Below are 22,146 nucleotides of genomic sequence, written 5' to 3' on the forward strand. Positions count from 1 at the left end.
AAAAGTCAGAAAATTGACTTTTAGGAATGAAAATAATACAATAATGTATAAATAATATATAAAATATGTCTATAAGTGAATGTTTAAGCTAATATTATTGTAGATAATTAGCAATAGTGGAAACAGCATTTACTTTAAGTGCTGTAAGTACAATTCTGAGGAAGCAACTTGTTATTTTCATGATTATTATGCTACTTTATACTTAGATTAATGCAATATATTGTACTTGTACTTATATTATACTTCATCCATCCATCCTGCTTCCATCCAGGGTCAGTGTGGACATTGCGGAGGACTGCCAGTACCTGGGAGTCTATATTGACAATACTGGGCTAAGAACCCTGAAGCCCTCTACAAGGAGGCTGAGGTACTTCAATATCTACCAGACAATGCTGAGGATGTTTTATGTGTCTATGGTGGCCAATGCTATCCTTTTTGCTGTTGTGTGCTAGGGCAGCAGGTTGAGGGTAGCAAATGCCAACATACACAGTAAACTGATTTGCAAGGCCAGTAATGTTGTGGGGGTGAAGCTGGGCTCTCTGGTGGCCGTGTCAGAGAGGAGGATGCTGTCTAAGATACATGTCATCTTCGACAATGTATCCCACACACTCCATGATGCTCTGGTCAAACACAGGAGCACATTCAGTGATAGACTCATTCCCCCAAGATGCACCACAGAGCGCCACAGGAAGTCATTCCTGCCTGTGGCCATCAACCTGTGCAACTCCTCCCTCAGAGTGTCTGCCACTCTAAGTCGATAAGACTGGCATTTGGACTAAATTCATCAAGCTGCATTTGTACTTCATTCATTCATTCATTTCCCCGTGACCGCTTATCCCCTTGGGGGTCACGGGGGTGCTGGGGCCTATCCCAGCTGACACTGGGCGAGAGGCGGGGTACACCCAGGACAGGTCGCCTGACACATAAAGAAAGACAACCATTCACACTCACATTCACACCCACGGCCAATTTAGAGTCACTCTAACCACTACCTCACTAACCACTGCACCACCGTGCTGCCATTTATACTTCATAACTATCCTATCTATTATGTTTCTACTGTGCAATAGTGACTCAAGGCGCAGTAAATATTACTTGTATACTGTGCAATGTTTGTTCTTATTCATCTCCATATCATATTGATGTATATATTGTAGTACTAGTAACCATTATCATACAATACATATCTTATATTTCTGAGTGCAACACCACTTCATACAGTGTAATGTAGCACAATGCACATATTTGTATATTTTTATATTCTTGCAGACTCAGTATGGTAAGGATATATATTTTATTCCTTCTATCTCAAGTACTAGTGTAACATTGTAGGATAATGTACATTTATTTACATACCTCGATTTCCTACTTTTGTTATTACTTCTTATAATTCTCTCTTCTTTATATACCAGTGACTGTAACAAATCATGATTTAACCTCAGGGTCTTTAAGTACATTGTGTTGCTGATACTTCTGCACTAAGTAAAACTTTAAATGCGTGTTTTACTTGTGATCAGCAGGCCCAAACAGAATCTGTGGATTTTTTTTTATTGTTTTCAGTGGTGATCCAAAATTAAAATCTGCATCCTAAATCATAAAATCAATCAATGGGGCGGACACTGCAAATCACACTTAAACGCAGCACATCGTCATAACAGACTGCTCTATATTGTATGTCCCTCTTGAGTGGCTGTAGGGCAGAAAAAGTTTTGGGATGACGTTCCGTTAGTTTAACGGGGAGAGACTACCTTCCTTTCTACCTTCTCGTTTATTTTTCCCCACATCAAGAACGCTCACACATGCACTAGCCCCCTGAAACAGCAGAATGTCACCCCATAACTTTTTCTGCCCTACGGCAAGTGAAGAGGGACATACAATGTAGAGCAGTCTGTTACAGTATCATGTATATTGTAAAATCTGTGTCTGTAAGTACCTTTGGTGTGTTTTAGAGAAGCCAAAGACACATTTCCATCTAGTTGGACAATAAAGTTATCTATGTATTTACTGCGCTGTGCCTTTAAACTTCTGTTGAGGGAATTAATTTAATGGGTGTATTTTGTTAATTATTTTTAAATACATTTCTCTCACTTTTGGTGTGGTGGAGGAACTGTTGGATACTGGTTTTCTAATTTTAACACCAGTTTTGGTAGCCGGAATGTTACAGTTTCTATTTTTACTCAGTTGAAAGGAGAGGAAAACGTGACGTCACCTTCCTTATGGGAAGTGGTGAATGATTGGCCACGCCTCTGTGCGCGAGGAGGCAGGCAGTAACGTGAACGTCGGGGTGGTGTTGGAGTCTGATTGAAGCAGCTTAGTGAAGAAACTACAGCAGAAGGAAACACAGTCTGTCGGTAGTACTCGCTCAGTTTCTGACAGAGCATTCCCTTTAAAATGGCGTATCACAACAGTCCGTACAGAGGTCCCCCGCACATCAACGCGCCTCCGGACCAGGGTTTTCTGTGGAATATCTTCCAGAGGTGAGTGGGGGGGAAAGGCGGTTTGTTTCGCTGCTGTCACTCCGCTCCGCAGTGAAAACTGCTGTCATTTGTGGCGCGGAGAGGAAGAGTGGGGCTGGGTGGTGTTGGTGGTGACACGAAGTGTTTAATTCACAGCTCGTTTCGTCTTTACTACAACGTCCTCAAAACTATTTATATCAGAGAGCAGCGCTCCGCAGTGAAATTAGTGCTTTGTCAGGTCTGAGGTTACCTTACAGTTGTGGAGCTTCCTGGAATTACTACTGCACAGAGTACGACTCATAGCCCACAGCAATTCACGTCACTCAGCTTGTGTGTCAGTGTCACAGAGCTTTATCATTGGCGTTAAATTGTCTTGAAATGAAGTCACAGGCAATCAGCTGGCTCAATCAGTGAACTGTCTCCTGCAGCAATGAGTTTACAAACTGGGGTCCAAAGACCTCCAGGAGTCCTTGAAGGCTTTTGTTCTGGGTCCTTACAGCAAAACAGAGACTATTCACTTTAAGATTACCCCTGTACAGATGGAGATATGAGGGAATAATTCATGAATGGGTCTCTCAGCTGCCTGTGTCTGCACCATATCTGCACCAAGCAGCAGTGAAAAATCCTCTCAAGATGGGGTTTCCTAAAAAAAAAAAAAATCTGACAGTTGTGAGTCTATATGACGCAGTGTGTATCTATTTATGGGAGGCTGACATGAATACATGGGAAAGCTCTGTCCATCACATTAACCATAGACTGTTATTTGTTCTTGAGCTGACGTCACAGTATCTGTGGTGGTTTTCAACCACTGATAGTCATCAGTTTCACCAAAGAGTCAAAAGTGTGTCAGCAGCTAAGAAGGTCACAGTAGTAGGCAGAGGGAAATACTTGATATGCTATGGCCCCTGGTAATAGTAAGCTATAGAGTTATGTAATACTGCAGAGGATTTTTCCTGCTGCTTTGCTTTCTCACAACATTGAGATGCTGCACGCATTGCAAGGCACCCTTAACGAATTATTAATGTATGGCGCAAAACCTCCTGGAATTCAAGCTGGAAATACACAGTTTGTCTCATGTACATCTTTTGCTTTAGCTTTTCCTCTTACACATTTTCCTAATCTTTTATTCATAGTCACGCAAACAAGCTCTTCTCATGACTATCATGATCATGCACATCATCACATGTCATACAAATACAACAGTATGACTTACATGAACACACACAGTCATCTCTCACATGAGCATTGTGCTGCCTCATCTGCTGCCTCCTGGTGAATATCTGTCAGAGCGGTGCTGGAATTCCCTCAGTCATGTGATCAGAGTCAATAGAGCATAGTTGGAGCGGGAGGCCTCTCAATCTCTGTGTCACACACACAGTGGCAACGTATGACTCACCGTCCCACTGGTGCACTGTCTGTAGGTAGCCATTCAGGTTAAGTCACACTTTATAACTCTCTTTATCCTGTCTTATCAGGAATGTGTAATGAAATGGAGTCAATCATTCTCACAGTGTTTTGCGCAGTGAATGGTGACAGTAGACTGCAGTCGTGCTGTAGTCGCCCTCTAAATTTTGCCTGCTTTTAAAATATAATCAATTCCTTGACTTGAGCCTGAGTGAATCATGAGAAAGCCATTCACTCCCTTTTGCCTGAAAGTTTGAATGACGTTAGTATGACAAAAATGTTTGCACCCAACCCCTTTGAGCCAGATTTAGACCAACAATACAGATGCGTTGCTATGGGACTATGACAACATGTTCACTGACTGTCCGCTACTGCTGGATGAATACTGAATGTTTTGGAAGATATTCAGACTCATTCGTAACAAATTTGAACTTGTAGGAACAAGGTTTGGTTTGTCTAGCATAAATGAACAGGAGTGAGGGTGGTTTTTATAGACAATTCTTTTAACATACAGTAAAAGTTGATGTGATCACTGAAACATGTGGACTGTCTAACCTGAAATAGACCCATGATTTGATCCATAACTCAAACTGTAGATAAAAAAAAAACCTTAGAAATACAAAAAGTAGCATTGGAAACTGACTGTTGGACACCAGGATTTCCTTGGAAGCTTTTGTGAATGCAGCTTTAATTTGGAAGTTTTCCTTTTTTCCATTATGGGAGCCACAATGACATCGTTTATGTGGAAAGTAGGGCGAGCTTTATTCCGCAAGCCATATTCCAACCTGATTGCTCAATAGGAAACAGTGAAACATGGGAAAATCTGAGCAGAGTGGCTGACTGAGTCGTGATTTTTATGTCGTCCTGCTGTTTTACCTACAAGTTCTGTATCTGACAGCGTGAAGATGGACACGCCAGATGGTTAACTGTCTGCGCTGCAGGCAGGAGGGAGTTTTAATGATGTTTTCACTTTCACTCTCACTTTTTTCAGCTCGCTTTACGTGAAAGTTTGCCGAGCTGACTTCACCTGAGGCTGAGGAGAGGAAGAGGGAGAAAAGGCGAGGGCTTATTCTGTGCACACATACTTCTTTGAGTTAATCTGTCAGTGTTTGGTAAAGGCTGGGTACCCCCACTGCCTGCACCAACCGAACCACTCCTCACCTTCACTGTGACAAAGCTCTTATTTATGGAGGCGTGCTGAGAGCTGTTTTTCTCCCCAAGGAGAGCCGTCAGGTCTCCTCATGTTTGTTTTTCTTAATTTAGTTGGGGGAAGGTAAAGTGAGGAGTACACACAGACTCATAGCTGATCACCGTACAGACATCCATGATGGCTGCAGACATGGAGATATAACCGCAAAGCGTCACAGCTGGGAGCGGAAACCCAGCCCACAAAGTCAGCACTGAGCCGGGCCTGAGGTTTTTTTTCTGTGGGGGGTTCCCCGTCTCCTTTCCTCCCTCTTCCTCTCTGCTGGTATTCAGCTTGTTGAGTGTGCTCTGTGTCAACAGGTTGAGCCAGGCAGGTTGCTAAGGAACAACTGAGTCACTGGATGCATGACTGAGCTACATTTCAAAACTACGAGGCCTGTTATTTGCATCACCGTCCAGCCTGTTAATGTTTTCATGTCTCGGCATCTCAGGGAAAGACTCTTGGCTGAGTTTTATAGCTATGTTGTCAGCTGCCTTGTATTTAAGGAGATGGTTAACAATCAAGAGATGAAGTTTTGTTGTGATCTAATTTGTGGAAACTAGATGCTGTTACAGCTTTCAGATTCCCATGAATGTCTTTTTGTCTGAGGGGATTTGCCTCATGCTTGCTTGTTCCAAACTACCGGTATGTTTTTTTTCATGACCTAACACTGCAGGATGTTGGTCAGAGGATGATGACATATCCAGAGGGTATTTTTAAGCCCTACTTGGACTCTGATCAAACACAAAAAGAAAAAACAGAACTCCTAGAGGTTATTAGTAGATACAAAAACTTTATATCACACTAATCTACGCAGGTTTATTGTCTTTTATTCAACCTATATTTACAGAGTGTTTAATAACCCTTTTGAGAAGATGGAGCGAAGACATAGACAAAGCCAGTCCCTCAGTATTTTTCCCATAATAACTTAACAGCCTATTCATATCTTGCTATGACCTACCTTTAGACACTTAGCCTAAGTGTGTGGCTTTTCCCTCTTTTCTTTGATTTCTGCCAGCACTTCTGAATAATAGCTGTACCCTTAAATTGTTTTCAGTTCTACCTTTTAAAGGTGTAGTTTGTAGGATTTAGGAGGATATATTAGCAGAAATGGAATATAACATAATAAGCATGTTTTCTTTAGTATATTATCTCCTGAAAATGAGAATTGCTGTGTTTTCATTACCTTAGAATGAGCTGTTTATCTGCATATAGAGCCGGGCCTAATCCACGGAGCTCGCCATGTTGTCCTGCCATGTTTCTACAGTAGCCCAGAACCAATATACCAAACACTGGCTCTAGATAGGGCCATTCACCTTTTTCGGCCACTGTAATGAGCAGCCTATCAGCAACAAGCCAATCAGCACCGTAAAAACACTGATTTTTTAATGTGAAACTGCTTTATTTAGTGTTTTTAGTGGTTTAAATCACCAGGTCTGTTTGTTTTGGAGAGGAGGAGACCTCCCAGTAAAAACCTCCTGAACATTCTAAGTTATTATTGGATCAGGAAAAAGGTGAGCACGCATTAGCAGGTGCTGTGCTAGGGGCTCTCCTGCAACGTGCTAAACAGTGCAGGAGAAACATTAGCATGTAACGTGAAACTACTTTATTTAGTGATTTACCAGTTTCAATCATCTGGTTCATTTGTTCTGGAGAGGAAGATACCTCTGTGGGTAATTCAGCTCCTGGTTAAAACCTCCTGAACAATGAACAATGAGGGAATTCTAACTGGGAGTTCACTCTTGACACATGGGAGAAGTTTCAGCTGGTTGCAATCTGCAGTCCTCACTACTAGATGCCACTACATCTTACACACTGTTCCTTTAAATACTGACACAGAATTCATTTACTAAACTTAAATGCTAAACATTGTGTGGTCCCAGCTTCCCCGATGTTTTCCCCCCCATATTTCCTCTGTTATTACATTACCTTGGACTCTTGCAACTTGTGATGATTTTTCCCAATTTTATGACATATTTTTGATCATTTGAAAAAAGCCAAAAATGACTAAGTGATCAATAATGAAGATAATCTTTAGCTGCAGACCCATTGTTGATTAAACAGCCAAGTATTTCTCCATTAATCAGTTAATTGGTTGGTCTCTAAAATGTTAGACTATAATGAAAAGTCAGAATTTCTCAACTCTCAAATTGACATCTGGTAAGGTGGAGCTGAAGAATGTCTGGCAATTTTGCTTAAACGAGTATCCAAATAGTTATAGATTAGTTTTCTGTCAACTGACTAATTGATTAATTGGCTAATTGTCTAAGACATAAACCGCAGGTCCTTGAGAAATAGAGAGAGAGTGAGTTATGACGTGTAGGAAAAGTCCCAGGTCAGAAATGAACTCAGGATCAGTTGTATGGTCGTAACTACCAAGCAACCCCACACCCCTGTAAGCCCTTTTATCTTGTGCTATAGGTTCCCTCTGAGAACATTTCTCGAAAGGTTTAGGCTATTTTTAGTTTTCATTTCTTTCTTTAAAAATATGTAACACTGTCTGAGATTCTTGCAAGCTGATACTGTATGCTGGTGGCACGACATGCTGCTTCTACTGTTGCCAACATTCAGTTTCACTTTTTCGCTGTCTCAGGATCAACACACACACACACACACACACACACACACACACACACACACACACACACACACACACACACACACACACACACACACNGCCTTGTGTGTCCCGATCATAAAAGTCCATTCATTCTCAGTGGACTGTTGAAATACTAACACGCGCTCAGGAGGATAAACTTTCAGCCGGCAAATGTTGATACCCGCTCCTATTGTGTGGTGGAGTGGGTGGGTGTTTGAAGTGGGTAATGCAGGCGGTATCTAATCTGTGTTTTCCTCCCCAGGGTTGACAAGGACCGGAGTGGAGTGATATCAGACTCTGAGCTTCAGCAGGCCTTATCAAATGGTATGTATCAGTGTCTGACTGTTCTGCCACTCCCTTTTCTGTTTCTTTCTCCTTATATCTTTTTATTTCTGACCATTTGTGCTCCGTCTGCATCTCTCATTCTCCTTTCCTCTGTCTTCTTCTCTTTTTTATTACTCCCTCTCTCTCCTTTTTCATCCCTCTGTCTCCCTCCCATCTCCTTCTTACACACCATTGCTCTCTGCCTCTCTTTGATTTAAGCAACTGCCAAGCAGAAAATGGATTGTGATCTTATTTTTATCCCGGAGTGGCAGGTGTACTGAATAGAAATGAATGGAGTTTTATTTTTGTCCCAGGACAAGAGAGACGCAGGCGAATAGTTTATCAGTGCAGCTTCAAAGAAACTTCAATACACCTCAGTGTCCCTGTGATGATAGCCGACTCAACGCTGTAACAGCTGCTGGTTGAAAGTGTTGGTGTGGACTAGATCTGCACAGTATAATGTTTTTTTAATTTGTCTTTCGAAGTCATCTTGCATGATACGCACATTGCGAAAAAGTGCGATATTGCATTCAGGGTTATTTTGAATTAGATGAAAGAGAGTATCAGTAAAAACTGCACTTTAAAATGTAACTATCATTTTAATTTTCATGTTTAATTTGTTCAATCAAAGAATGAAATCATTTCCTCTCAATTTTTTAATTAACAAGCAGGTTTGTTGTATTTTAGTAGTACACTGAGAGCAGCAGAGAGGCAGAACTGAGTACAGTTTTATATCTGTTTATTGCAAATAATATTGTTATTGCTATATTCAACATTATCCAGCAGTCCAAGCGGTGTCGCAGACCTGCATCAGGATGGTCCAGCCATGACCTGAAGTGTTTTAGGAGGGAAGGATCAGGAGTTGTTTTTTACCCTTAGTGGAGAAACTATATGATTGATTTTTGATGGATTTTCTTTATTTTTGTGTCAGGGGTTTTCGAGACACCAAAAGTACAGTTGCAGTGATCCAGAACTGATCCAGAAGCCTTCTATCCCAGTCTTGGCAAATAAAATTTGAACAAAAAAGTTCCCTTACTGAAGCACAACTCAGGTTTTTTTGTAGTCCTCCAGCCAAAAAAACCCCCAACATAAACTGATGTCATTTCCTAAAAAGCACATTCCCTATTCCCTCATAAACAGGACAGTAATACAAAATATTAACCTCAGCCAATTTCACCTCGCTCACACAACAAACAAACTCTGACCTTCTCTTGAGTGCCATTAAACCTGCCGGTCTCTAGAGCTAATGTCAATGTTACTGAATGTGACTGTGTGCGTAAGGATCTTTGTCTTTTGTTTAAATTATACTTAACACATATATTTCTACATTGTAGCTATTCTTTACGAGACAGTAAGTTCATCATTTTCATTTATACCGTATATCAACAGACCATTTTCTCTCTACATGAGAAACATTTTTCTCCTAACCTCCTTAATATCACAAAGTTGCCTGTTCTGCAAAATTAATGACAATTTGTCCAAATGAAATAAGGATTTTAACTCATTAACCTGGGGATAATCGTGTGACATGTCTATATTAAATATCTTTTTAGTGCTGATCAGATCACTATAGCCAGAGATGCAGTGAGGGTGATCAGGCAAATAGCTGAATGCAATAGGAGTAATGCTTGACATTTAAACTATTTGGACACTGGCCTTTTTTTTAACCTTCTCCAAAACAAAAATACAAAGGAAAAACTGTAAGGAATAGATTAAACTGCGTGTTTACCTGCTCTAACGTAAGATACCGACATTTGCAACATTTGCAAGTCGGCCTAGGTAGCTTACTTCTAAGGCAACAAACATTTTGTGTGGTTACTGGTTATGTTAAAAACAAAACAAGGAAAAAACCTGTTCATGACCAGCACTTCCACGGCATAGTGTTTCACCTCTGTGTGGAAACCTGGATGCTACTATATCAGAGCATATACTGACATTAGCAGCTCACTCTGCTTATTACAGGACTGGATTAACCCCAGCCAAACCCATATCTCAAGATAGCATTACGTTCACTAACACAATGGTTAGTTCTCCAACGAAAAGCTTATTCTCTTGTAATGTTAAATGGAAAGCATAGTGTCTGGAAATAGGGCTTAAGCATAAATCTAACCTCTGTCTCACCTTTCGAAGTTTGTAAGCTAAGCATCTGAAACTTGTTGAAATTGACTGAATTAATTGTCGTTCTGATCTTACATTTCTAATCATAAAGGATTTATGGCCCAATCCTGATCCAGGTCCTTTAATAGTGGGTATACTAAGTCCGATTCAATACTTATGTTTCCTTAAATGTTGATTAAATATATATCTAACACACCGAAACAGCTGTAGCCTACTAAATCTGACACACCTTATCTTTCCCAAACTACTTGATCCAAATACTGAAGGTCCTGATTCAAAATATCAAGTTTATTAACTTTAATTATTGATATGATTTAAATAAAAGATTAATTGGGAAAATGTGACTCCTGAAATTGTCGTGACTCGATCTGTTAGAGAGTAGAATTCTTACTCTGTCAGAGTTGTTGGAGATATAGAAACACTCATTCCACTCTGATTGTACAGTGGTGTTGCAGATGAAAGATTATACAGACACTGGCTTGCCAAGTTGAATTTTGGCCTGCCATCAAGTTACTCACGGAATTAATGTTAATTAGGGCCAGAGACGTTTGCTTACGTCAACTAAAAATGAGAAGCTGCTACCTGAATGCTTTGTATGCTGTGAGCAGTGTTGGAGCCTCCCAAATCTGTGTGTTTTGCCAACCTCCGTGCATGAACTCAAGTCAAATCCACACTCTTAATTTTTAATTTTCACATGCATATGGAGCATATTGCTCCCACTGTAGGGCCTGGCTGTGGTTAAACAGAGAAGTGATGCAACACTAGCAGGCTGAAATAGACAAAATAGAGATCAGTAAAAAAAGGGTCAGATTTTGAACTGCTTTATTTTAGCCGACACTGATCCTCTGAAATATGCCGATTGACTGGCTGAGGAAATCTCTACTTAAAACCGGTTGTTATTGTTTGAAAAAATCACAAGGAATTTCAAGTATATCTGCCCCCGTTATCATTTTAAACTGCGTCTATACTGTGCGAGAATTGAAAGCCTAACAGGCGTAGCAACAGTAACTAAGGGGGCGGAGAATAGGGAACAGTCCATTTAAAAAATCTTGTAATCCAGCGCAGAGTGTTTTCTGTGCTGCAGATTGGGATTCATCTAAGAAAGATTGAAGACTGAGAGGAAATAATCAGCATGAAAAGGACCGAGCATGAGAATTACAGCTGCTAGCGATAGAAGTGCCATCACTCTTGGTTCTGTGTAGCTCAGGAGGAGGAGGATTCAGACAGGATTAAGGGTTCAGTTCCCACTGGGGCCCTCTAAATAAAAAAAAAAAGTGTACTTGTGATTCTGCAAGGCTGTTTGGGGAGCAGTGTTGAATAAATGATACAGGTCATCTTCTCTGCTCAAATCCTGGCAAGGGAAGTCAGTTTTACACTTGTGTGGACTGAGAAGAGAAAGAAGCTGGTAAAATATCTGTTTTCATGCCCACACACAACAACACTGCACCAGAGTCGCCTCTTGACCTTCCTCGCAATGAGACAGCTGGGTTGAAATATGGTTATGATTAATGAGACGTGTATTTGGGAGCACCGTAGAAGGTGGCACAGGTTGATGTTTGTCTTCTCATTAAAATATAATGTGTTCCCCGTCAAGTTTATGGCTGAGTTGCTCAGGCATTCAAAGACTTTTGAACAGATTACTCTCCTCAGAAACCCATTTTTCTGGGCACTTCAGAGGAAATAAAAAAACAGAAGTGTTGAAGCCGGCAGCAGCAGTGAAAGAAGCTGTTATCAGGCTGCGCAGTGGCTCTGGCTCAGCATACTGATTAGACTGCGAGTGCGTGTTTGTGCATGCATGCATGAACACGTGTGTTTATCCAAAGTATGCATGAGTGTTGTTCATTTTGTCTGCATTCACACCAGGGGTCAGTGAATCGCCTTTTTGTTTTTACAGACTTGGCGTGTTTGTGTGTGTTTCGTTTCACCGTTGCGTGTACATGTGCACCTTGCTGTGTTCGTGCGTGTAGTGAGCGGCAGGTTTCCCGGTCCAGTCTCTGCCAGTTCATTAGGCTCACTGTGATATGAAACAGAGCCAGTGAAGCTGAACACACACTGCACTGCCTCCTGTCCCGCAGTTTGCTGGCTAAAGCCACCAACTCTGCCACTGTCTGTCTGACACTGCAAATACTGTTTGTATTTACAGCACACCATCACTTGAGCCTTGTCTGCCACGCTGCTGTTTTCCCTCTCAACCCCTGTCTCTATCATCTACCTCGTCTTTGCTCCTCTCTCCTTTTTCCCCTCTTCCCCCAGGGGAGCAGAGTGCAGAGAGTATCAAGGCCCCAGAGGCTGGGTAGCGAGGCAAGAGTTTACACTCCTCCATCCTCTGTGCTGTTTCTGCATCACATACTCACTCTCATTCTTATCTCACCTTTCAGTACTCTGCCTCCAATACCTGTTTTTCTGCACTTCTGAAATCTGTCAGCTTCCCTCTCCATGTTTCTGCCCTGCATTTTAATAGTTCCTCTAATCTTTTGCTGAGTTTTTTTTATCTTTTTTTTTTCCCCCCAAAGTGAAAAAAAAACTGCAAACAGGGCAGGATATTTTCAATTGTTTCTAAACCAGGTTCTCTTTTTATCAAATGTTTTGATGCTTCTGAGGCTCTACGCTCACTGTGAAGATGATGTCACTTTTTTCTAGTGTTGCAAACTGCAGTGGGCCTCATGCAGCAATATTCTCTTAAAGGCCTATGTTTAGGATTTTGGGGGGATATATTAGCAGAAAAGGTATATAATATTCATAAATTTATATTATTTTGTGTATAATCACCTGAAACTAAGACGTGTGTTTTTGTTGCCTTAGAATGAGCCATTTATTTTTACATCCATGCTTCGGCTTTGGAATAGACTTGTGAAGATGTCGGATCACAGACTCACTAAAAAGATATTCAATTGAGACACCTTCCACTGTCGTCCCTGGGCTAATGAGTTGAAATCTTTATTTTATCTGAACAACGTGGCATTTCTTTTCTAGAACAAGTTAACCTGTGATATTCAGGAGATTGTGAGTGAAATGTTTCACGTTTAGAGAAAAACATTCTGTTGACATATGGTTTAAACCAAGACTATGAACTTATTGTCTCATAAAGAATTGCTACAGTGTGGAACCTTATGTGAAGTATAATCTAAACAAAAGACAAAGATCCCTGTGTGCACAGTTGCGCTCAGGAATGTTGCCATTAGCCTTAGAGACTGGAAGGTTTAACGCACTCCAGAGGAGGACAAATTGTTTGTTGTGTAGTTTAGGTGAAGTTGAGAATGAGGTTCACTTCTTGTTTTACTGTCCTGTATATGAAGACATAAGGAATGTACTTTTCAGTAAAATGACCGCTCTCTATGTTGATTTCTTTTGGTTGGATGATCATGATAAATTTGAGTTCTGTTTCAGCAAGGGAGCCTTTTTTTGGGGCTGAATATCTTTGCCAAGCCTGGGACAGAAGGCAGAGTATTCTGTTTCTGGACTGAGCAATAAAATAACATGTACTTTGGATTGTTACTGCAACGTCATTGTAATGTTGTCTTGTAAACCCATGAGGGCTGGGCACATGTAAGTGTGCATGACACAAAATAAAAAATCTGATGAATCCAGAGTGGGTCCGCTGCCACAGAGTCCACCATTTTGCTCTACAGAAGCCCAAACACTAAACACTGACCACTGTGGCCGTTTGCCATTTCATGTCAGCCACTATAGTTCTACATCAGTTTCAATTTTCAGTTTATTTAGGATGGCCCCTTGAGATGCAGCATCTCGTTTTCGAGGGGTGCTTGGGACACGAGAGAAGTTCCAGTTGCTTGCAATCTGCAACCCTTACTGCTAGATGCCACTAAATCCTACACACTAAACTTTTACATTTCTCTCATATTTCTCTTAATTTTCTGTTCTCTTAACTAACAGAAGAGCAAAAATAAGAAAACATTGTTTAAGTTTCCATCCAAATGTAGACTGTTATGGGAATATTGCGAGTTGAGTCATTGAGATAAGCAGTAGGCTCTCCTCTCCTCTCCTCTCCTCTCCTCTCCTCTCCTCTCCTCTCCTCTCCTCTCCTCTCCTATTTCATCCCCGTACATTCCTCAGGAGGATATGGCACCGTCTCATTGCCTGCTGTGTCCTCTGTCTGTTTGTCCTCTCTCGCTCTAACTTTCTCTCTTTTTCTCTCCCTCATGCTCCCATAGTAAGTCCCAGTTTTTCCTGCTCCTTCTCTCTGTTCACCCTCTCTTCTCTCCTCCCTTGCTCCATCCCTCTATCAGTCCCGGGTGTGGCAATATCATCCCGATGAGACACTGATTGGCTGTGTGCCGCTTAAGTGCATGTGCATGTCTGTGTTGTGTGTACGCCTTGTAGCTGCGCCATTTGCTATAAATATAGAATTTGGCCTCCCTTCGCTCAGCAGTGAGTCGACATCATACCAACTTGCCGTCATGCTCCCTCACTCTCCCGCGCACACAGATTTATTCTCCTCCTTGAGTTATTTATTTAAGTGTGTAGGAGCCGTAATAGCTACTAAAATTGCTGATACGTTGAGAGAGCAGGGGCCTGCTGTGCAGATTGCAGAGTTGGCTGAATGGCAGGACTCAAGGATCTCGTTCAGCAACTCTTACCTCTACATTTGTAGCATTTTGTAAAACTCAGTTACACTGGAGTTGAGTTAAATGTCAGCGAGCATTTATTTTTGTAAGAAAGTGTTGAGTTTCTTCTTCTTATCTTCCCTGTTATCAATCTGTAGACCTGTTTTAGCCACGTCTGTTATAGCTGAAAAGTGGATGAGATGCTTCAAGCCTTCACTGACTGTGTTACGCCCTGTAATTAGGAGCTTATGGTCTGAGGCACCAGTGCTGTTTATGAATGACTAGATTCCTTGAGCCCAGCCCGCTGGTCTGTGTCTCACACATCAGGACTATTGTCTGGCATAGAAACAAACAGAAACTGAGAATGACTTGCTGACTGACCTGTTGACTAGTGACTATTTCTGATTTTATGACACATAAGTGATGATTCAGCAAAGTTCTAGAGTTTTTACACAAATTTTTCACAAATTGATTTTATTTTGTATGGGTTTTATTTTGTACATGGAGAATAAAATGCTGTATTATGGTTCAACCAGACTGACAGCTACAGCTGGATATTGGTAGTTAATACCCTTAAGGTATTGACTATCAATATCCAACCTTAGTTGTCAGTCTGGTTGAACCTACTCCTCAGGTATCTGACTGAAATAACTCAGTACCAAGTAATATCAAAGTGCTTTCAGTCAAACGATACCTGCATTTGATCCTTTTTGCGCTGGGATAGTGATCCTGGACCATCCCCACTTCCCACTGAACCAGCAAACTTGTGGTTGCTGCCGACTCCATTGCTGCCCTCCTTCAGTGAATGGTCAGTTGAACATCTGCCGGGTTAGCACAAGCTAATCAGAAGCAGTGGCTAACAACCAACACAGAGCCTTTAAACGGTCCAAACAAACTCACACTGGCACCAAAACCACTTGACTCTGTCATTAAACGTGTTATTGACCGTTAAGTAATGTTACCTGTGTGATGCTAATAGTTAGCTCACAGCTGTCCCTGGCCCAGAGCTCACATTTCCACAGTAGCAGCAGCTACAGTCCATGCAGTCTGTGGTGTGGTGGCGTCAAGAGCGGTGTATTTGACAGAGTTAGAAAGAAATCACTTTCACGGTGCTGGTGTCATAATATTTTAAAATGATACCCAGACCTAATGGTGATGATGATGATGATGATGATGATGATGATGATGAGGCTGATGAGGCACCACTCTTTGGTGGTAGTGATGATGTTCGTCATTTTGCCTTAATATTTCATGTGAACTGCAGTTCTTTTCCTTATACATCTCAAGGTTGAACCATTAGGATGGTTTCTTTGGTTCAAGTCTGTGAAACTACTTTAAGATGTATAGTTGGAAATTTGAGGTTTGTGTGTAAAAGTTCATGTGTATGTGTGCTTACATACGTCAAGTGTGTGTGTACAAGTGTTTTACTGAGCCCCGGCACAGCCGTTACATTTACGTGTATACACTGCGGTGAGTTCACTCTGTTTTTCCACCAGCCTGCCTCTCTCCCCTCCTCCTCTCTTCTCTCTCTCCATCTCACCACCGGCTCACCAGTGAGAGAGCCCAGTGTGTGGACTGGACAGAGGGTGTATTGTCCCAGTTTGCCATCAGACACACACACAGACACACACAAACATCTCAACCAATATGACCACCTCACACTGGGCAGCCGCAGTCTGTCTGGCATACATTGGTGACCTCACAGCTAGCTACTGGTGTGAAAAGTGTGTGTGTGAGCAGTAGAGTCAGTGTGGCTGCAAAGGTCACAGCTTGTTCTCCTTTTCTCCGCCTTTGGTCATTTTTGTGATGGCTCTAATGCTGAAGGAACATTTATTTAGATATTACAAAAGGATTTCTGATAAATGAGCCAAGCCCTATACGGGCTGACATTAGCTTTTTGCAGCTATGTCTGTATTAGGGTTGGGCGATAGGGTTGTGTGGGGAAGTGTGGGGACCTAATGGGCTACTCCACTAAAGGTACGATAATTTTTGTAAACCTTTAATATTTTCTGTATGTTTGATTAATACATTTTTTTGCACATATGAGCCCATTCACAGCCTTCCCTCACTTACCCACCCAGTCTTTCCTTACTGTTCCTCCCTGTAGCCTAAAAATACCTCATTAAGCAGATCATCTGATTTAAAAGATATATTTTAAATACTACAGTGAATAAAAAAAAAAAAAAAAGCTGTCAGCCCGGCAGATGTGAGCAGAAATTGATCAGTGACAGTGGCAAATCTTCAAAACAGTGGTGACAAACTTTGTACCACTTCACCCATTTGGCAGTAACAGCATCTGGCGGTAACTAGTGCGAATAAATCAATCAAATGTTTTTTCTTAAGTAAATCAGGTGCAAGATTTTCCTAAATCACAAAGTTGGACTCAGTGGTCAATGACTGCTAGCCATCGGCCCAACCCTAGTCTGTATCATGTACTGTTTATGTATGCTTATAAGTAACAAGCCATTGCAGTACATAGACATCAGCTAACATACTGATGTTAAAACTACGCCCATTTTCAAAGTTCATACATGTTATTTCTATGATCTAAGACAGTCCAAAAATATAAGCAAACATGATCAAATCTCTCCCTAATCCAAAACCTAGAGAGCTAAAACTCAAATTTGTGATGTCATGGGGTATTAAATCTGCTGCTCCATAGTGAACTGGGAAAGATGTTCTCATTAGCACTGAAAGCACTGCGGGGAGTGTCCTGAGTATATGGGTACATTTTCGGTTTCAGAACTGAGAACACTACAACCGAATAAAGCTCATTTGGGTATTAAAAGAAAACAAACATTCTGTGGGTCAGCAAAATCAGGCTCATATTCACTGTCTGTGGAGCAGCTCCAGACTTTATACTTGATGACAACACAAGTTTAAAACTTACTTTTCTGGTTCCCGGCTTTGAGAGAGAGTAGCTCATGTTCACAAATTGATTGAACTTTACTCGGCCATGGAAATAACATACTGGAATCCTTAATTTAGGTGGTGTTCCCCTTTAAGCAGGTATCATGTTTACCATGTTCACTCTTAGTTTGCTAACGTTTCCTAATTGGCACTAAACACAAAGTACAGCTGAGGCTGATGGGAACGTCATTAGTTTTCCAGTCATTTGGTCATAAACTAAAACACTGGACAAATTAAAAATTCGTCCTGATGATGGTGCTGAATAAAAAGTCAGGGGATCAACACAATTATTTCAGTAATGGGGTCATTAATGTGTCTACCAAATTTGATGGCAATCCATCTGATAAGTGTCAAGACATTTCACAAAATGTTAACCTCATGATAGAGGAAAAGTCAGAGGATCACCAAAGACGCTAGGATTCATTCTCTGGGAAACATGAACATCTTTACAAAACTTCATGGCAATCCTTCAAATATTTAAGATTTTTCAGTCTGGATTGAAGTAATGAACCAACTGACTGACCCTTGAGCAACACCAGTAATGTGGCTAAATAATTACACAAGAAAGAGCCCTGTTTTTCTCTGTTATGGCTTCTGTTAAAGAGGGGGATCTGGGCTCAATAGTGCAGTGTGGGTGGAAGTGTCTGGCAGTGTTTTAGGCCAATAAATTTGCATTTACATGCATCCTGCTGTGATCAGATGTGGTTAACAAAACATGCATCATTCATAGTCAGTGAAACACATTCAAACGCTACTCTAAGTTTCTAAAATGCTGTTATTGGCTGTTACAAAAAACTTGTAGGCGACATAAGGGTTTTCATCACACTGCACTGCAGCAAATAAACACAGCAGTTACTCTACAAATTGGTCTTGCATCAGTACACTTATCATACTTTATGTTTGTTGCTTTAGTTGAGCAGAAAGATAGTCTAAGAATATAGATTCTGGCCCAAACCCCAGCTTCAGTATGAGCCTCAGGCTTAGTCCCAGGACTGCTCTACCCACAGTCCCAGACAGCCTCACCCATCAATAAAACAAACCAAAGAAGAGGAAGGAAATGTCGAGTGTCTTCTTTGAACACTCAAGTAAAATCCCCAAATCTTGAGCTGTTGAAGTCCTAAAGGCATTTCTGACACTTTTATGGACTTTTTCAACGGTGAAATCTAGGTGAAAATAAATAACAATAATTTCTATATTCTATTTTGTCCGCTCAGGTCTTATTTAAATGAGGTGTTCAATTTCAAAGAGTTTTATCTAAGCCCTTATGGCTCACACTGCAAACCCGCTTACTGCTGGCATAGCTAAACTGTGGAGGGAAATCAAAAAACAAGGCGTCAGAAGCAACACAGTGTGAAAAAGGCTCTACGTTAAAATTCTGCAGATGCTGTTTTTGGGGTCTGCAGATAGAGTTGCAGGGAGGAATCTTAGGTCAGCAGAAGCAGGCTAGAGAGTTCAGGTTACTGCAACAAAAACTAAACTGCAGATGCTTTGCGCTCCCTCTCATCTCCTTGTGTCTCTCTCCTTTTGTTGCCTTTGCTCATCTGGTTATCTCTCCTCCTCTCTCTCTTTTATGTTTTTTACTTGTTCCTTCATCTTGTCTCTCTGCTGCATCCTCCCACACTCACTTCTCTTTATTTCTGGTCCCGAGCTGTCGGTCCTCTGTGTAATAAAGTGCGATGGTGAGTCAGCAAGGATTTAGATGTCCTGATAAATCTCAGCGTCTTGAGAGTTGAGTGTGAAGAGGGCTATAAAGTATAAACACCCTGCTGAGCTAAAGCCCAGTCAGTCTTTTTCAGGCCATATAACTGACAGGTATATTCACGTAAGATTGAAGAGTTTTTCTCACAGGTGAAAAATAACCATATTGTGTGTTTGAGGAGGAAAAAAGCAATAAAATGTCACAAAACTTAACTGCTTTGTAATCGTATGAGCTCATAATTAGATGCATTCATATTTCACCCACTTCCTCCATAATGTGATTTTGACATTTGGTGAATGCTTTTATCCTCCTCTCCTGTGAGTGCATTATTAGTGTAGGTGGCTCCTGTGGGAACTGAATATGACCGCTGTCTGTCATCTGTCTGTACCCAGATCATTTCTACCTCACTGACAAAATGTCAAACCAATACAACAGCAGGAAGTGAAGAGGATGTTAAAGGGACAGTTCATCCCAAAATCAATAATACATATTTTCCACCTACTTGTGGTGCTATTTATCAGTCTAGGTTGTTTTGGTGTGAGTTGCCAAGTGTTGGAGATATCAGCCGTAGAGAAGTCTGCTTCTCTCCATCATAATGGAACCAGATGGCACTTAGCTTGTGGTGCTCAAAGCGCCAAAAATATACATCTGAAAAACTCTACAACAAAGTCTCTCTCCAGAAATCATGATAATCAAGATAATCCACAGACCTTGTTGTGAGCAGTTTCATGTAGGAACTATTTTCTTTCTACCGGACTGCACCCACCAACCGTATCACCGGCAGAAGGAAGTATGCATTTAGTCATGCATGAGAGGCTCATGTTCGTGACAGTGCGAGACATAAAGAGTAATGGCGTCCTCCTCAGCTTAGCTGTAACGTTAGTTTGCTCAGTAGTGCTAGGTGAGCTAGCAGTAGATACACACTTCTGTGCAGTGATACAGTTGGCACAGATGGAGGACAGTAGATCATACACATTCCTAATTTAGGCAATCTTACTCTAGCTACCACTGGATATCATAAATTATTTTAAGATGTTAAATAACCACTTAATGTTCATATTCACCAATCTAAGGTTGTTTAATGAGACTTTTCTTTCTGTTTCTAAACTGAAGAAGGATTCATCTTTCCTGATCACACTGAAATGCCTCCCTTCATGTCAAATTTGTTTTATTTTTTTAGATAATGTGATATTTAGGATAAAATTAGCAACCACGACTGCTCTCAGCCTCTGTGCTTGGCAGTTTGTGTGCAGTCTTACAAATCTCTACTGAAAACTGACTGTACAATCTTTCATTCCCTCAGAATTGCCACCTGTGTTGCTGGATTATTTTTTATCACATTCTCCTCTGTGGTTTTAACTGCTAGCAAAGTTAACTGTTATTGTCATCAGGTTATTGTAAATGTTTTAATTCATGTTGTTCTAACTATAGATTGGGCTGTACCCAATGTAATTTCTTTTACATTCAAGCTTTTCAAATGAAGTTTTGAATGTCTGTCATCATATTTTATGAAGTCAACCACTGCAAACGATTATGGATTGAAGCAGAATATTTATAAGATAAAACATGTTGTAAATTGTGGATATGGTTACATCTGTGGACTTCTTAGGGATGTCTGAATCACACAAGTCGGAGACAATCCTATGCAGGCATCACTGGAATCTAATACTACTAATATTAGCGTAGCCTACACTTTATCTGCAACTGTGCAGAAATACAGGGTTTAAACAGAATGAATAGACATGCAACATAAAGCAAAAGCTGCCCAGCATTTAAATGTTGATTTAGAATTTGAATGTCAGCGTTATGAAAGGAGCTTTGAAGCTTCAACCTATTCATTACAGCTCTATGATAGATACTAAAATAGCCCACTGGTCTCACTGGTCTGGTATGTTTTTAAATGGTATTCCTCTGTCTCACAGGCACATGGACTCCTTTCAACCCAGTGACTGTACGCTCCATCATATGTAAGTAGCTGCTGACGGTGATATGCCTGACTTTTACAAAACTGCTTGTTGTTCTCAGGTTGTTTATTTGCCTCCTCTCCATGACAACTGGGTAATTTCATTACGGCTTGAGCAATCTGAGGGCTGACACAAACTTATCTTTGGCTTCAGTAACTGCTGCTGTAGTGGAAACTTGCAGCCATCAATAACGGGAGGAGGAAAGGGCATCAGCAAGGAAACGAGAAAGTTGGTCTCAAAAGGCAGCTGCCGATTGCCTCAAACTCCAAATATCGATCTGTTTGCACTCATAAAACAGTTGTGATGTGCAGCTGAGGTTAAAAACTTTAAACTCTGCAGTGTAGTTAAGGACGAGGTTGGCAGCTTTTTAACTGTACTACTATATGGTTAGGCCATACCTCAACACAAATAAAGCTAAATATTTTTTAGATTTTGAATCTCTATCTCTCATCTGGAATCTGAGAGAACATGGCTGTTTATTATCTACAGACCCCTGGCATATTTTGTGCTATTGCTTCCAGTTTAGACAAAAATATGTTAAAAATATCTTTCCCGGGGCGCCGGTGGCTTAGTGGTAGAGCAGGCGCCCCATGTACAAGGCTGTTGCCGCAGCGGCCCGGGTTCGACTCCAGCCTGTGGCCCTTTGCTGCATGTCACTCCCTCCCTCTCTCCCCCCTTCACACTCATCTGTCCTATCGATTAAAGGCTTGAAAATGCCCAAAAAAAATCTTTAAAAAAAAAAAATCTTTCCCCAGGCCGCATACAGTGCCCTCCAAAAGTATTGGAACAGTGAGGCCAATTCCTTTATTTTTGTTGTAGACTGAAAACATTTGGGTTTGACATCAAAAGATGAATATGGGACAAGAGATCAACATTTCAGCTTTTATTTCCAGGTATTTACATCTGGATCTGATACACAAC

The 22,146-nt window shown here is 41.0% G+C and overlaps 1 protein-coding gene across 2 annotated transcripts in view; it reads left to right on the plus strand.

Moving 5' to 3' along the window:
• Positions 1–2,250: 2,250 nt before the first annotated feature.
• pdcd6 (programmed cell death 6) overlaps positions 2,251–22,146 on the plus strand; it is a 24,191-nt gene continuing 4,295 nt past the window's right edge. The window contains exons 1-3 of one of the 2 annotated variants that reach the window (XM_050057159.1): positions 2,251–2,477; positions 7,908–7,969; positions 21,184–21,228. In XM_050057159.1, coding sequence (XP_049913116.1) covers positions 2,392–2,477; positions 7,908–7,969; positions 21,184–21,228 — 193 coding nt within the window. In that variant the 5' untranslated portion in view covers positions 2,251–2,391. The remainder of the gene's footprint in view (positions 2,478–7,907; positions 7,970–21,183; positions 21,229–22,146) is intronic. The other variant, XM_050057160.1, reaches the window with a different exon arrangement.

This window comes from Epinephelus moara, chromosome 11, assembly GCF_006386435.1.
Source record: "Epinephelus moara isolate mb chromosome 11, YSFRI_EMoa_1.0, whole genome shotgun sequence".
Taxonomy (NCBI): Eukaryota; Metazoa; Chordata; class Actinopteri; order Perciformes; family Serranidae; genus Epinephelus; species Epinephelus moara.